Source organism: Ambystoma mexicanum, chromosome 6q (genome assembly GCF_040938575.1).
Source record: "Ambystoma mexicanum isolate Mex_15411 chromosome 6q, UKY_AmexF1_1, whole genome shotgun sequence".
NCBI lineage: Eukaryota > Metazoa > Chordata > Amphibia > Caudata > Ambystomatidae > Ambystoma > Ambystoma mexicanum.
Window position 1 is genome coordinate 279,416,188 of NC_090937.1, and position 15,529 is coordinate 279,431,716.

General features: G+C 44.2%; 1 protein-coding gene across 1 annotated transcript in view; it reads left to right on the forward strand.

The window, feature by feature from the left end:
- Positions 1 to 15,529, forward strand: part of PRSS12 (serine protease 12) — a 742,297-nt gene that overhangs the window by 332,043 nt on the left and 394,725 nt on the right. The window contains exon 6 of the mRNA XM_069630755.1: positions 12,840 to 12,981. Coding sequence (XP_069486856.1) covers positions 12,840 to 12,981 — 142 coding nt within the window. The remainder of the gene's footprint in view (positions 1 to 12,839; positions 12,982 to 15,529) is intronic.

Consider the following 15,529-nt stretch of genomic DNA (forward strand, 5'->3'; position numbering starts at 1 on the left):
TTGCCATATTCCTTGAGTCTGTCTGGTTATTGGTTTTGTGATCATTATTGTAACTCCTTCTGGCACAAAAATGCTTAAAGGTGCTACAGCACAAACGTCTCTCCTAGTCACTTATCCTGTTCACAATACCAGGGGGATGACTCCCTCCCTCTGGTTCTTCTCAGACTCAGTGGGACAATTCAACAAGTGATGGGGGAATGCCTCCCTTCCCCTGGTCTTTCGACTCTCTTGCCTCTGGTTCCTGTCCAGCTTCTTGCAACACCAGGGGGATTGACTCCCTTCACCTGGTTTTTCTCCAGCTTCTCACGGTGCCAGAGGAAATGACTCCCTTCTCTCTGGTTCTTCTCTGGCTTTTCTGCTGATCGTGTGGCAGACATTCTTCACTACCATGCCAGGTGCTGCTATTGTCCATACCACTGTTTCTGCAGATTGTTTAGCAGACCTGGTTCTATATCCTGCCGGGGACTGCTATTATTCATATAAAGTTATCACTCCTTTTCTGTAGTCGAGGTTCCCAGACCCTCACTTCAGGTGCAGTTACTTCTTCAAAGTGTTTTCTGTACTTAATGTCCCAGACTCTTACTTCACATTAAATTATTTCTTTAAAGTCTCTTTCCCAGGCTCTATTCACAGCCTTGCTCTCTAGGGTACTTCTACCCTCCATTAGAGGGCCCCAGATCTTTCTTCTGTCCCCGCAAGCTGACCCCGGCAAGCACCTATCTTCCCCTGAACCTACCAAACCTTCCAATTGGGCTCTGGCCGTTTCCAGGACTCCTCTTCCGACCTGTGCTCTCTGCGTGGTCTGCTCCAGCCACGGCATCTCCGTAGCTGCTGCTCACCTCTGGCCTGCTTTACCGACATGGACTGCATGGTCCCTTCTCTTTCGTTGGTCTCCGCAGTCTGCTTCCAGTCAGGAGAAGGGTCCTCCTTCCTTATACCTTTTTCGGAGCCTTCATCTTCTCCTCTCATGTCTCAGGTTTTTGGGTTTACCTTCGCCGGACCGTCAACCTACTTGCAACTCCTCGAGGGGGGGCTGAATGCCATATTTAGTCCTTCTTTCCTTTCTATGTTGCAGTTACTCACATATGGCCCATATTGACTAGACTGCTAGTGTTGGATCCGTGGAGCGCTCTTCCTTACTCCGCGGTTCTTCCATCGTCTTGGTACTGCGGTTATTCCTCTCAACTGGGTTACTTGGATTCATCGTCCTCCCAGTATTTCTGAATGACTCACCCAGGTAGTCCCTACTCTCCTCATCAGAGTACTTTTTAAGATGGTTGGACTAGCTACCTTACATAAGTACATGGAAGTATGGGTAATTATGGCAGCCTGTACTGGGTAAAAAGATGAAGGAGATTGTGGTATAGTCTGGGTATACCACGTTATTCGCAGATAGTCATCCCTAGTTTCACAGGAGGGGGCCCTCCCCATGAGATCCACCTGCTGAGTACCACCCCCAGGGGAATTATTGGGTAGAGGCCTCATCTCCCTGGCCTCATGGGAAGAGGATCCCGTAGGGAAGCAGGGACAATATCTTGGAATTCGTCACATACCCTTCCCCTCATGCCACTAGCTTCTCCAACTGAAATCATACAGGTGATTTTGAGGTGCTCACCCCAGGTCCATATGGGTGTGACAGGTGTAAATTCTTCCCTTTCACAGGTGTCAAGGGGGGAGTATATATGTACTATTTTATTTATTTTTTCCATAATTCTTCCAAATCTAGGGAAGTCTATACCAATAATAAATTCCTCGGGGAGTCTGGGGATGACAGCCGAGTTAATGAGGGTTTCTTGGCCCCTGATCTGAATGGTTACTGGAGTCCGGTGATATACCTCCTGGTCTGTATGCACGCAGGTGATGTTGACTGGTCTTCCCCTCGGCACCAACTAGGTCTGCCCTTACTGCCATTTGCTCGCTTCATGGGGCTACTAAAGCGGACAATTGAATCCCGTTTATAGTTACCGGTTCATGTGTTTTAAAGTGGGTAGACAGACAGAAACAATCGCTCATTATTTTAAGGTTTGGGACCTCTCGGAATTCTGTATTTTCCCACTCTTCCCCCCTCCATAGGTTACTCCTTTTTATTTTGTGGGTAGTTTCTATGTAGCTGTCCTTTTTTACCACAAGAGAAACAGGTCAATACTGGTGTCCTCATCATCCTTCCCTCATCTGATTTCCCTAACTCCCATTCTTTCATGAGAGGTTATCTTTTTTCCTCTTCCTCTCTTTTCTCAGCCTTCGTAGCCCCTACTTCCACAGATCTTATGTGGTTTTCAGGGGGTTGTTCTCTAAAATTAAACACGATCGTTTAGGAGGTGGATTTTGGAAGGCTATTTTAGGGTCTTTGCGTCCTTCTTTATTTTGGTATAAATGCCTTAACTGTTTGGAGGCTTCGGCATGAGCCTCAGTGGTTTCAACAGCAGTATTCATGGTGGACTTTCTGAGTTGTCACACTGCCCTTTGTAAGGAGGACGGCAAGCTATTAATCAGTTGCTCGAGGGCTAAGACGTCCTAAATCTCCGGTAAGTTGTTTTTCCGTAACCACTGAGACAGTGTACTTTGTGTTCGAGCGCCTAACTGTAAAGGTGGTTCGTTAGGGTTCAGCTTAATTTCCCTCAACTTTTGCCAATAGAAGCTCCCCGTCTGTCCCACCCAGTGTAATGAGCTCTGTTTAATTTCATCGAAGGGAGTGATACGCAGTGAGTTCAGGGTTTGGAATGAGGCCCGAAGTTCACCACTAAACAGAACCAGATAACAAGTTTGAATTTCTTAGCTCCAATGAAATTGCTGGGCGAGTCTCTCGAAATTACCTTTAGGCAGTGGTCGAAGTGTATGAAAAGTAGTAGTGGAACTATGTTCCCTGCTGGCCTGCCCCAGTCCCGACAAACCCCATTGCCACGCCCCACTCCCATGCACAATCCAAACCCCCCAAAAAATGCGCCTACTGTTTAAGGGGACGTTCAGTGCAGTGCATTGAAGTGCAAGTTCCATCTGCTTCCTACACTTTTATTTTAAATCTAAACCATTCCGGAAATGTTTCATTTTAAAATAAAAGTATAGGAACGATAAAACTTAATTAAAAAAAAGGGTACTGCTCCCAACCATTCCCACCCACTTGGACCACTGCCTTCAGGGAGCTTACGTTTGGGCTTCGGTCGGTTCCAGGACTCGATCTCTTCCGGCCTGCACTTTCCCTGTGATCCGCTCCAGCCATGGCATCTCCATAGCTGCTGCTCTACGCTGGCCGACGTGGGCTGTGTGGTGCCTTCTTTTTCATCAGTCTCCGCAGTCTGCCTCCAGTTGGGAGAAGGGTCCTTCTTCCTGCGACCCTTTTCAAAGGCTTCACCTTCACGCCTCGTATTTCGGTTTCACAGGTTTACCTTTGCCGACCTGCTTGAGGCTCTTCGAGGGAGGGCTGGACGCCATCTACAGTCCTTCTTCCCTTTTTATGCTTAGGGAAGAAAGAGATCGCTTCACAAGTCATAGGGGGGAAATACACAGTGAGATAGGCAGAGCTACAAGATAGTGGGGAGCTAACAAGAGGGCAGTGGGAGGGCTGGCAGATTGGCAGCACAGGTTCTACAAATAACTGAGGCGGAAACAGGGGTTGCAGATCGCCCAGTCTTAGTCCAGTTAGGGTGTAAGAGATGGAGGCTTGAGTCAGTTAGTGGGGGGACAGGAATACAAATGTCCCTGTCTGCACACTCTAATCCTCTGTCAAAACAACAGACCTAGACACTATTCCAACAGACATATCTAATCCTTGCTACCTGAAGCAATTTCAGAGATTGTGCCTAATTTTAAAGAGGACAAGGATGAGCCTGCTCACCACAGGTCAATTTCTCTCCTGGACGTAGTAAGAAAATATTTAGAAAAGTCCTCCAATGCCGGTTCTTGGGTGGAAGGAGGAGCCTTCTATGTTAGCTCCTGTTCATGGTGACTTTCAACAGGCATTTGGGCACATTGAACAGGGTTACACCTGATGTTCTTGTAACTGAAATATACAAGACTATGAAAGAGTAGCCTCTATTTGGAGTTTGTGGAACTGAGAGCCGCCTTTGTCTCTGTTGATTGGAATCGTGTGTGGTTGGCCCTCTTGGGGAAGAGGATCACACCTGCTCTGATAACATTTATTTTGAGGTCATGCAGAGTGACACTTGTGGTAGAGTATGGTATGGATGCAGGGGAGGTGAGAGGAGAATTCCAGATCTTACGGGGTGTGTTGGACAGGGATTCGTTCCCGCCTATGTCCAACTAAACCTATTTGTTAATGATGTGTCCAGGTGGATGCAGGTGTTAGGCTGCACCACCCTGAATATGGAACGCCCTAGGGTCCTCATTCTGCTTCTCACAGCTGATGCCGTTATTTCCTCTTGGACAAGAATGGACAAAAGAAGCTAATGCTCAACTGTGAGGAAAATTGCAGATGCAAACATCTACAGATTAATAACTCATAAACCAAAATCATGGTGATGCGACATGATGACAAGACTAAATTTAGAATTAGAATTGGGGAGCAGACCTGCCAGAGGTCCGCTAATGCGAGTACTTCGGTACAGATTTTCAAAAAGATGATCATGAAAACCCCAAAACCTGAAGAACCTGTATACCCTGATGCAGGCAACTAATGCTATCTTCGGGTTCAATTGAACAAATGTCAGGCAATGCTAAAGCAACAGCCAGGGCTCTGTACGCAGAGAGTATTGTGGCAATGGAGAAGGTCAAGATCTGCAAGGGTAGAGAATGCTTGTCTAATATCATTATTGAGGCTCCCGCAGCAGCCTTTTCCCTGCTGAGCCGCAACCAGTGTGGATTCAAGAGTATACAGTCTTTATAACAAACATTTTATGTAGGATGCACTTATAACGAAAATGATATAATGAAAAACATAACGAAAATGTATGTGCGGGTGGGGTAAAGGGTTAAAGGGTAAAGGGACCTCCCCCCCAAAAAACAAAAAAAACAATCTGTTATGTTTTGTCATTGTAAAATGCTTGTTATAAGTGCATTCTACATAAAAGGTGTCGTTATAAAGACATATAACTGATTCAAGCACCTCAGGGTTGTCCTGGTCAAGAAACTATTAACTTTCTGGAAGAGGATCTTGGCTTCCCAGGGTTATTCAGTCTTATGGTTCTGTCAAAGAGATATTGAACTGGCCTGGGTGGGGGGTCTTATACACGGTTGAGAAATATTAAAACAGGGGCTTTATGATCTGGGCCTTGTTCACCTGTGGGTGGATCCTAAAATTCTCTGATAACAAGCGAATAGAGGAAAGGTATAAGACTCCTTTGGGTCGGTCTCCCAGTACCCCTTTAAATTGAATGGCAAGAACTCTTGTTACAACCCAATTTCAAGATGACTCTAACAATATTCTTGAACCATAACGTTCATTTTCTCTAGCCCTACCCACCTCTGATTCCTTCCCACCACTAAATGACTAACTCCTCCATCTCTTACCAACTTACACGACTCACACAATCAGCTCTAGAACATGGTAGACAAACATACCATGTAAACCTAGAAACATCACTAAACACTCCTTTAGCACAATCAACCCCCCTCGCTCCCAAACACCAGCGGCTAACCCATTCTTGCAGCTTGGACTTCCAATTTATTGATCCTGGGCGCTCCACTCTGGATAAAGCACACACTCAAGTGTCTCCACCACTAAGCACTTGCATCAGACCAACACTCATGGCTCTGGTACATCCGGCCAGCAAGCTTCAGCACGTCAGGATTCACACGTGTCTATCGCGCTATCCCACTAATAACCACCACCACCACTTCACTTACCTCCCACGTGCAATGAGACTGCCAAAATGGCAGCATTGCGCTGTATAAGGCCACTTCACATTACATTACATTGGGAGTGCATAACAGATGCAACAATTTAGAGGGATTGCTGCAATCCCAGACAGGGGCTTTTCTTTGACTTGAATTCAGGCCGGTCGAGCTAGTCATAGCCAGATCCAATGAATCATTCTGAACGGCATTCATTTTTATGTTAAGTTCCGCAATGGGGCACTCCCCGTGGGGGCCGAGACGGGGATGTGAAAGAGTTTGAGCCTGACTGTTGATTCCCTGGTGGAGGGTATTAAACACTCGCTCAATTTTTGTTTGTCTATCCCATGTACCCTAGGCCAACGATAGGTTACTTGAACCCTGTTTTAATAGAGGCCAGCATTAAGCATTTTCAAGAGCCAATGGTTTGGGGTAAAATGCCGGCTAGCCCTGTGGTGGTATTTGCCATCCCGTCCTACCTTTTCACTGCCCAAAGGTTGAGAAATGGACCTTTGTGCGGGCTAATTCTTAATTCCACCTAGAGCTTTTTATATAGGTCTAATATGTTCAATTGTTTTTATGCTTCTGTAATATTTGGTTCTATGTTATCATAGGAAATATGGTCTGCCAAGCAATGAATATCTACTTAAAATGATCTAAACTCAGTCATTTGTCAATAGATTTGTCAAGCAATTGAGACAACTTGTAACGGTCTTCATCCAAAGGAATCTCTTGACGGGACATGGTTTGTTGCGATGACAGACAAAGAATTGTGTGAATTATGCACTTCCCCCTCGAGAAAAACAGAGTAGCCTACATACATAATTCTCTCAAGATGTCTGTGCATTTGGGAACTGAGCATGCTCACAGCAATCCTTAACCTAAGACCTAGCTAACATTCTGCGCAGGGTAAGGAGTCACTATCTTGGGTAAGCCTTTCGACCCCTATGGAGTGACTGTTGTCAGTGCCACTTTTTTGTCATTTCCAAATTCAGAGACTGTCTGAATCTATCCCTTTACATTTTAAAATATTCTGGTATTAGGATGGGTATTCACTTAGTAATTCAAGAATATAGCCCTTTTATCACAGACATATGTGCCAAATACAAAGATCTGTGGTCACTGTTATGTTCCCAGCATACTCTTTATTTTAATTTTTTTAAAGCAGGTTGGAAACTTCAATATTGCTATTTGCCCCTTATTTCTAATACCCCTTTGTCATCGGGGTATTAGAAAAGAGTACAAGAGGAGTGTACCCGTCTGTACATCTTAGAATTATACCCTTCTATCAGAAAATAATGTGTGTGATTATTCTAGATTTTGATAATGTGCTTTGCTCAGCAAGACAGCGGTAACAGCGTTATTATGGCTGGCATATATACTGGGAATGATCATTAGAAATAAATACTGTAACATGTTAAAAAGAGGCACTGTACAATGTTAGTACAATCAAATAATATCCTTTTTTGATTGCTCCTTTTACACTCTCCCTCACCAAAGATCTCTCTTTTTTTCATTGCGTGGGCAGCTGTTACCCTGCTGGCTATGCAACTCTCACCCACATAGAAAGAAACAGAACGAGAGAGAGAGAAAGGGAGAGAAAGGGAGAGAGAGAGAGAGGGATAGACGTAGAGACAGGGCGGGATATTGAGAGGGAAACCGAGAAAGCGAAACAAGGAAGGGAGTGAGCTTGCTAGCTAAGTGCATGAGACACCGGGTGCAGCTACTAATCCACATTTACCCCAATCATACATTTCTATGGACCCCATGCTGTAATTGTCCTATGTGACCCTAACTCCTAATTAGGTGGAAAACAGAAGGAATTTAAAAAGCACCATGTTTTTCTATTACCGCCATACTCCTAATGAGGCCCCATGAGGCGATGCTAGGCTTGCTGCAGATTTGAACGGAGATTAAATGTGCATTCGTTGTTGAGGAGGATCTCTTGCTCTTGTCTCTCTTTGTCCATTTGGCCAGTTCTTCTATTTCTGTTTTTTCATACATATATTTTTTTGAAAACGCATTTGATTTGCTTTCTTTTTGATGGACCAAAATAGATTAAAATAAAAAGGTTTTAATGCAGAAAAGAAACTGCTACAGTTTTAGTGAAGATAGACATTCATCTTTGTTACCTTGTTATCGGAGTGAGCCCTGAAGTTGTCGTGGGTATGCAGAAACACGCCAGATGGACAGCTGTATGGTTTCAATCTGGCCATAATTGCCTTTTGAAGAGAACCACGCTGATCTCATCGCTTGTCTCCAAACACCATCCTTAATGGGATCTGAATGTTTTTATAGTCGTGCCTGCCAAGACTCTCTTTGTGGCATTCTCCCTGTGAACTTAAGCTCTTGATGGAGAAGGCGGATTTCTTGGTAGCCAACACCTCAGCCAAAAAAACGAGTATATAGCAGGGTCCTACTGCTTCAGGATTCTAGATAGTTACAAAGTTGTCTCTCGGAATCTGTCTAACCTTATTCCAAAGGCCAATTTTTTATTTCATAACAATTTATATTGATACTAGCTGTTTCAAATGCCAAACTAGTGCTCTCTTTCTGCCTTTCTCTCTTCCTATCCCTTTCTCTCGCCCTCTTTCACACTGTCTCTTTGCACTTTGTTTCTCTCTTTGCGTCTCTCTCTCTCTCTCTCTCTCTCTCTCTCTCTCTCTCTCTTTCTTTCTCTCTCTCTCTCTCTCTCTCTCTCTCTCTCTCTTTCTTTGTGGGTGAGAGTTGTGCAGCTAGTTGCACATTTGCTAGTGCCACCCCAGTCATTACCAACAGCTGCACAATCAGATTTAAAAAAAAAACTATCTTGGGGTGTCGGAGGGAGGGGTTTCAGAAACAGCTAGCAAAAAAGAAAACCATTTAATTGTCCTAACCTTGTAGAATGGCCCTTTTTAAAGTATCACCGTGTTTTTTCTAATAATGTTGTGAAAAATGAAATGAGCACAGGCCCACTATGCATTATGTACTCAATGCTTGAAGAATACAACCCTTTTAACAGAGACATATTTGTCAAATACAAAGATTTTCTTGAAGTTCTCATGTTTCCAAAATGCTAGGATGTTATGAAAAACAGGCTGGAACCCTCTCTGGTGCTATTTGTCTCCTTCCCCTTTCTCGCAGGTGTGTTTTGAAAGAGTACAATAGGAGTGTACTAGACTGTCCCTCTTGCAATAATAATTCTCTATCAGGAAATAATTTGCATGGTTTATTAGGATTTGATCATGGCTGTGCTCAGTAAAACAAGTGTAACATTTGCATTGTAACTTCAAGCTTAAAATTAAAATGTTTGTAACAGTGAACCATGTACACTGATTTCGGCAGCCTCAGGATTTGAATGCGAGTATAAAGTGGCTGGGACATCAGTCACTCCATTAGGATAAAGGAAATTGAGATGTTTCCTTTGGCTGTGCAGAATTTCTGCCGGTTCTCAGGGTAAGGATGGCTCTGCACATGATCCGTTCCCAATGAACAAGCATGCTTTAACAATTAAATAAACATAAAATTGCAGAATTTGTGCGATATCACGAGAACCCTCATTCCCACTAATCTTTGTTGAGATAGCTCATTTGGCAAAAGGACCTCCTGCAAGCTTTGGTGAGCAACCCTTACATCAAAGATTAAACAAAGGGCAGGTAGGATTCAGCCTTTCAGCCTTCTGAAGTTAATGAAATGAGTACTGCTAAATTGGAGTTTACAAGGATTAAACCACGGATTGAATTAATTTTGTGACACAATAACAAGAGATTATTCCCGTTTTGAAACGTATACTTTGACTGAATTGCTAGTGGAGGCAGTGCTGTACTTTTTTTTTAAATAGGCAACTTGCAAACTGACGACAGTCTCTCGTTCAAATAAAAACCCACATTGTTCCTATTTGTCAAAACATGGGCAAAAGTATTTATATTTATATTCCTTCATATTTATATTCCTTTCTTTTCCCTCAATACAGGTGGCTGGCCAATCAAACTAGACGTGTCCCTGGATCTTCCCGTCAAATCCTTGAGTGCTTCCAATGTGAGGCAGACAATAAGCAGGCTGAGTTTTACGGTCGAAGGTAGAACACCACAGTTCCTACATGTAGCTGCCTGAGGAACAGTAAAAGGCTGGTGTCTCTTCCCCTCTGCAGAATTCCACAGTTGTTGAGTGCCAAATGAAGGGAATTAGAAGAAGCCAGGCAGACAGCACATTAAACAAGCTCTCTCTCTTCCTCCCCCTCTCTCTCGTCCTCTCTCTTTCTCTCTCTCTCCCTCACTCTCTCCCTCCATCTCTTGTATTAAATATATACATTGCACACCATGTGCAACAAGGTTCTGGTTAGGGACAGTCAGAGTCGGACTGGGGCAGAAAATTGTCTCGGGCACCAATGAAAAAGTGGCCCACAGTTGCAAATGGTGATTCATTCCTTTTGTGACTGACTGTTTGAGTAGTACCCAAGGGGGGCGGTTTTTGATCAAATGTGATGCAAATTGGGCATTTTATAGAATATTTTTTCAGTAACACTGGTCAGAACTACTTGCTGCATGGTGAAGTAATTAATCAAACTGGCCCAATAAAGGGACCCACTTTGTCCCAAAGAAATGCCCCACACTAGCATTTTGCGTTTTTGGTTTGGGCATTTCCCTATTGCCCTAAAGGCCAGTCCGAGCCTGGGGACAGTATGGATACTATACTCATCACCATAAGGGGTCTGAGAAGTCTCAAACCCCTTTCACACAGTACACTCCCACAGCTCAAACTCGTGTCACCTGGTACAGCTCAAGACTGGTGACAGCTCAGATACGGTCAATGGGTCCTTTAGAGGGTTTTGGGGGTCGCTCTTTATTTCTCAGCGTGGCTCCATAATTAGTTTTAGGGAGAGGCAACTTTAAAGCTCTCTTAAGCAGCACGGAAGTCAACAGTGATCTGTGAACATGTTTACTTTTTTTGCTAAATGTATCAAATGGTAATACATGTGCAATATATTCAAACATTTAAGTTGTCTTTTTACATAAATTGGAGGCAGGCACCACTAGGTCCTCCCCACTAGGCACCCTGGCCCTCATCAACCTTCACTGGCTCCCACTGCACGCACAAATCAACTTCAAGTCTTACTGCATCATCTATAAGGCAGTCACCCTCTAGTCACCCAGCTGCCTCAGAGAGAAACTCAGCATCTACAGCGGACAGCGCACCACCAGAAGCCAGGACACGTGCAGACCTGAAATCTGCCTCTGTAAAAAGGAAAGGAAAGGACCCGAAAACAAGCCTTCTCTGCCTACAGCCTAAGACTATGGAACCTCCTCCCTGTCAGCACCAGACTCACCCCACACTCCTACAATTCAGAAAAGAACTCAAGACCCACCTCTTCAAGGAGTCTCTGCTCCTCAACACCTAGACCATCACATCGCCCCTCGCACCACCTGACTTGCTAGACGACACCCGCCCCTCTCCTCTATGCCACCCGGTACAGCTGTAACCCTATATCCTACCCCCTGCTGTGTATCTGTTCTGTTGTATACCTCTGTAAAGCATTCCGTTATATATCCGTATTGTTGTACACCTCTGGAAAGTGCTCCGTTACTTCTCAAAGATAGGTAGATGCTCAATAAATACCATAATAATAATAATAGTAATAATAATAATAATAATAATAATGCTAGGTACAAAATGGAAATAAAATGCTTTAATGGGCACTTGCTTGACTTCTGCGCTAATTCACCCGGTGAAACTCCGGCCACCTTTGGTTCCCAGGCTTCCCATGAAGGTTAGCCATGGTAAAGATCTGGCACGTTGCCAAACAGGAACATAGAGGAAGGACTGGCTGATGTTAGTAGGATATGTACAGCACACTGCTGCCATTTGCATAGTCTCCAGGCACTCTGACTGACCTGGAAGAGAGAGGATGGGTCTGTTCAGTCGGGAGGAGAGGGAACATGGTAGAAAGATATGGTTTGTGCTTTTGCGGGCAGACTGGAAGTACCTTGAGCTCTACATATGTGTGTGAGCTTTCCAAGTCTTTCGTAAGAAGAGCTGATGGCGTTGTGTCCAGAAAGGAGAAATTTCTATCCAGTCCATTACGTTAAGGACTCCTATGACCCCTTATACTGCGTAGGCTGAGATTGACACTAAGGATTCAAGGGATGCATATGGTACAGAAATCGAATTGCCCAGCAGTTACGAGACCTAAATGGTTAGATATTGAGGGCCTTGTGTTCCAGTTGGCATTGGGGTGTTGTGTGTGATGAGCACCGTTTCAATGGTAAATGAATAATTCCATGCAGCACAGTTTGCACTAAAAGAGATCCAGGACAGCTTTGACTAGCTCTCAGGAAGTGTGCCTAGTCCCAGTGCACCCAACAGAGAGAGAAAGAGCTATGATTTACCCTGCTTAATTGCAATAGAAGTGCTTTGCCTCTAACGCATAAGGCAGAACTTGCGCGTCTCTGCAGCTCCCTTTATCCCACAAGAGAGAGGATTGGAAGACTTCTAACGCTCATCAGGTAATTTATGATTTGTGGGGCTAATCCAGTCTAAAATGTAAGCCTGTAAGAGTTGGGGTCTGAGCCATGTAACCAGCTCTGTCCCTGTCTCACACCCTTTTGTCTGCAAACAATGGGCGTGGAGCAGTTTATGTCTCGCCCTAAAGCCTGTATGAGGCGGCCTTCGATCTGTGTGTTTACATATACTAATGCACCTGTGGTTTGCGGGGGAACGTGGAGGAGGGAAGACAACGCCATGGAGGATAATGCCATAGTTTTCCTCTGAGAAGAAGTATAAATTCCCCCATGGAAGAAGTGTGCTTCTTGAGAGCTTTCAGAATGGCAAGTAGTAAACAAGTTCCTGTTCCTCTGGTATAAATAAATGTTGATGTATTCTTAATATATTGAACAGGCATTTGTTATTTGTTTATGATTATAGTTACCTTGGTGACCATTGAGGATTGTGTTTTCCTATTCTGCATGCTTCATGGCCAGCTGGAGAGCATGGTGACCATGTAGCATAGGATGAGAGAGCCAGTTTGTGAAATGTAAAGCAAATAAACTAATTAATGGGTCCTTTTCTTGCTACAGATGGTGCCATCAGACTGGCAGGCGGTAAGGGCAGCCACGAAGGACGCCTGGAGGTCTATCACAGTGGCCAGTGGGGCACAGTATGCGACGACGGGTGGACCGAGAGGAACACGCTGGTTGTCTGTCGACAGCTTGGATTTAAGTAAGACTCCTTTTTAGTCAAGTGGTTGACAGGTGCTACCAGAGCAAAGCCGCCATGCCCATGATTGGAGGCTGAAAAGATGTCTCACTTTTTATAAGCCATAAGCTCCACGTTCTCCGAACATCACAGGTCCAAGCTTTCCCTCCTTATCAGGTAGACAGCACAGACTATACTAGTGCCCTGTCAAAAGCACAACATAAATTATGTATCTCAGGTTATAATTTTAAGTACACGCAGTGGCGTAGCACAGAATTAGGGTGCCCCCCTATGAGCCATGCTGAGGGCTCCTTCCCCCCACCCCCCAAGCTCGGCAACAAATCACTGGTCGTGCCTTACTCCAGGCCATCCTGGACTACCACACTTGTGCAATACAAACAATGGTCATGTTGCTGCTGGTGCACGCCACACCCTGCACTAGGAGAAAGTTGTAAATATGTATTTTAGTCAAACCTTAAATCTTTCGCTTAGTGTAGAAACAAGAGTGCTGTTCCTTTCTCAGAGCACCAAAATGTACCAGCCAACGTGGCCAGTAATATTTCGCAAAAAGATGATACAATAAGAAAACATGTTCATGCTGGCACTGTCATTATCCCCAAATATGAAAATTGTCTTGTTGGCTTTGCCCTTAATGCTATCAAAAATCTCTTGCTCCAGAAAGAAAGCATGTTATTGGTGGCTATACAAATGCCTACCCAACTCCTGCATCACCATTCAAGGATACTCTTCAAGTGGACTTTGCCCTCAAGCAAATAAAACCTGCAATTCTACAGAAAGGAGGCATTTCCTTGTTTGGCTGCGCAAATGCATCCACCCCCATGTAAGAACACACATCATAGCGGCCTTGCCCCATATATGAGTAAAGAATGCCATGCCACAGAAAATGTATAGTCTGCCTGCTGCCTTGCACTATAAACCTAAACATCCCCAAACACCTCTCCATGTACTAACATTCATCAAGTTAACTTTTCTAAAAATGAAAGTAAAACATTTATGAAAACATTAATGTTCCATTGCCCCTTGCCCCTAGCTGGCGCACGCACATTCATAACCATTTACCCATCAGTCACTCCCCCAGTGGCAGATGGTGAAATTTTCAATTGAAGGGACATAAACATTTCCTGCAAATATACCGGAGGGACCAAGCGAAGCAAGGCAGCCTACACCAGCCAAAGGGGATATGTGTGGTGGCCCAAGATAAATGTTTGAATAATGGGTTACAATGGTACATAATAGAGCACACTTTCCGAGAAAAATTATCTAAAAAGCCAGACCGTTTGCAATTGTTTTGTAGGGTAGCACCAATCCAAAAATCCAATACATGCAAGTCATCAACACTGCACAGGAACATTAATGCTTTAATTAATGTAATGCTTTGCTGTTAAAAATGCAATGCCACAATGAAAACATGTACAACTGGCTGCACAATGTAGACCAGTCTAGACATGTAATAAACATATTACAGTGAAACATGCCATGCCACAGTAGAACATGCCTAGACTGGTTGCACCAAAATGCCAGTCAAAGCAATAACACTTATCATGGTTATTTTATGACACATGCCCAGAATAATGTACAATGCCACAGTTAGAAATGGCTAGACTGGCTGCACCCAAATGCCTTTCTAGCCAATTTGTACTTTATTATAGATTCCCAGTAAAAAAAAGTCATGCCACAGTGAGAAATGACTCGACTGACTGCAAATGCTATTCTAGCCACTAAAAAAAAACTCTCTCTCTCTCTCTCTCTCTCTCTCTCTCTCTCTCTCTCTCTCTCTCTCTCTCTCTCTCTCGAGGTCGGGGGAGCCCCATGACTTCAAAAAGAAATAATTTCTTTTTTAAGTCACTGACTTCACAAAACAATTATTTTCGTTACGGAACAGAACGGAAATAATTTATTTATGAAGTCAGAGGGACTTCAAAAAGAAGCTATTTCTTTTTTTTTTAAGTCTGAGGGGGGTGCTCCCTCTCCCCCCGGGACATGTGACATCTCCTACCCCGACCCCTCCCTGCCCCCACGGTGCATGGGCTGCGAGGTGGCCCCATATGCTAATGAGTACACGTTCTGAAATAAACAGGGCCATAAGGCACCATTGCAGAATCATGGACCCGTTGTACAGCTGCACTAATGGGTTCCTTCATTGTTTCACTAAATGTTTGAGTAATAGCCATTCAGAACAACATGCCTTTTTCTTCTCAAATTTTAAATCCCTACTTTGAAAAAACCTAACCAAAGCCTGCAAGGCCATGCAATCCAATCCCCTCCGGATAATCTTGGGGTGCAGAAATGATGTTGTTTTTAGATTAAACAGAGGTCAGAGATAATGTGTTCTATAAATATCCACAGCAGACACAATAAGAACATGATCAGGTGCCTTGACCGTCCCAGTGACGCCAATGCAAACACAGTAGCTAGTCAGATTCAACCTGAGCCTGGGCCCAGGGCCAACCCCTGATAAGGCCAATGGCGTCAGCAGATTTTGCCCTTGTCTTGGCTAGCCAAGCCCTTAGTAGTCAAGGTAAACTGCAGTTCTTGTGCAATAATAATAATA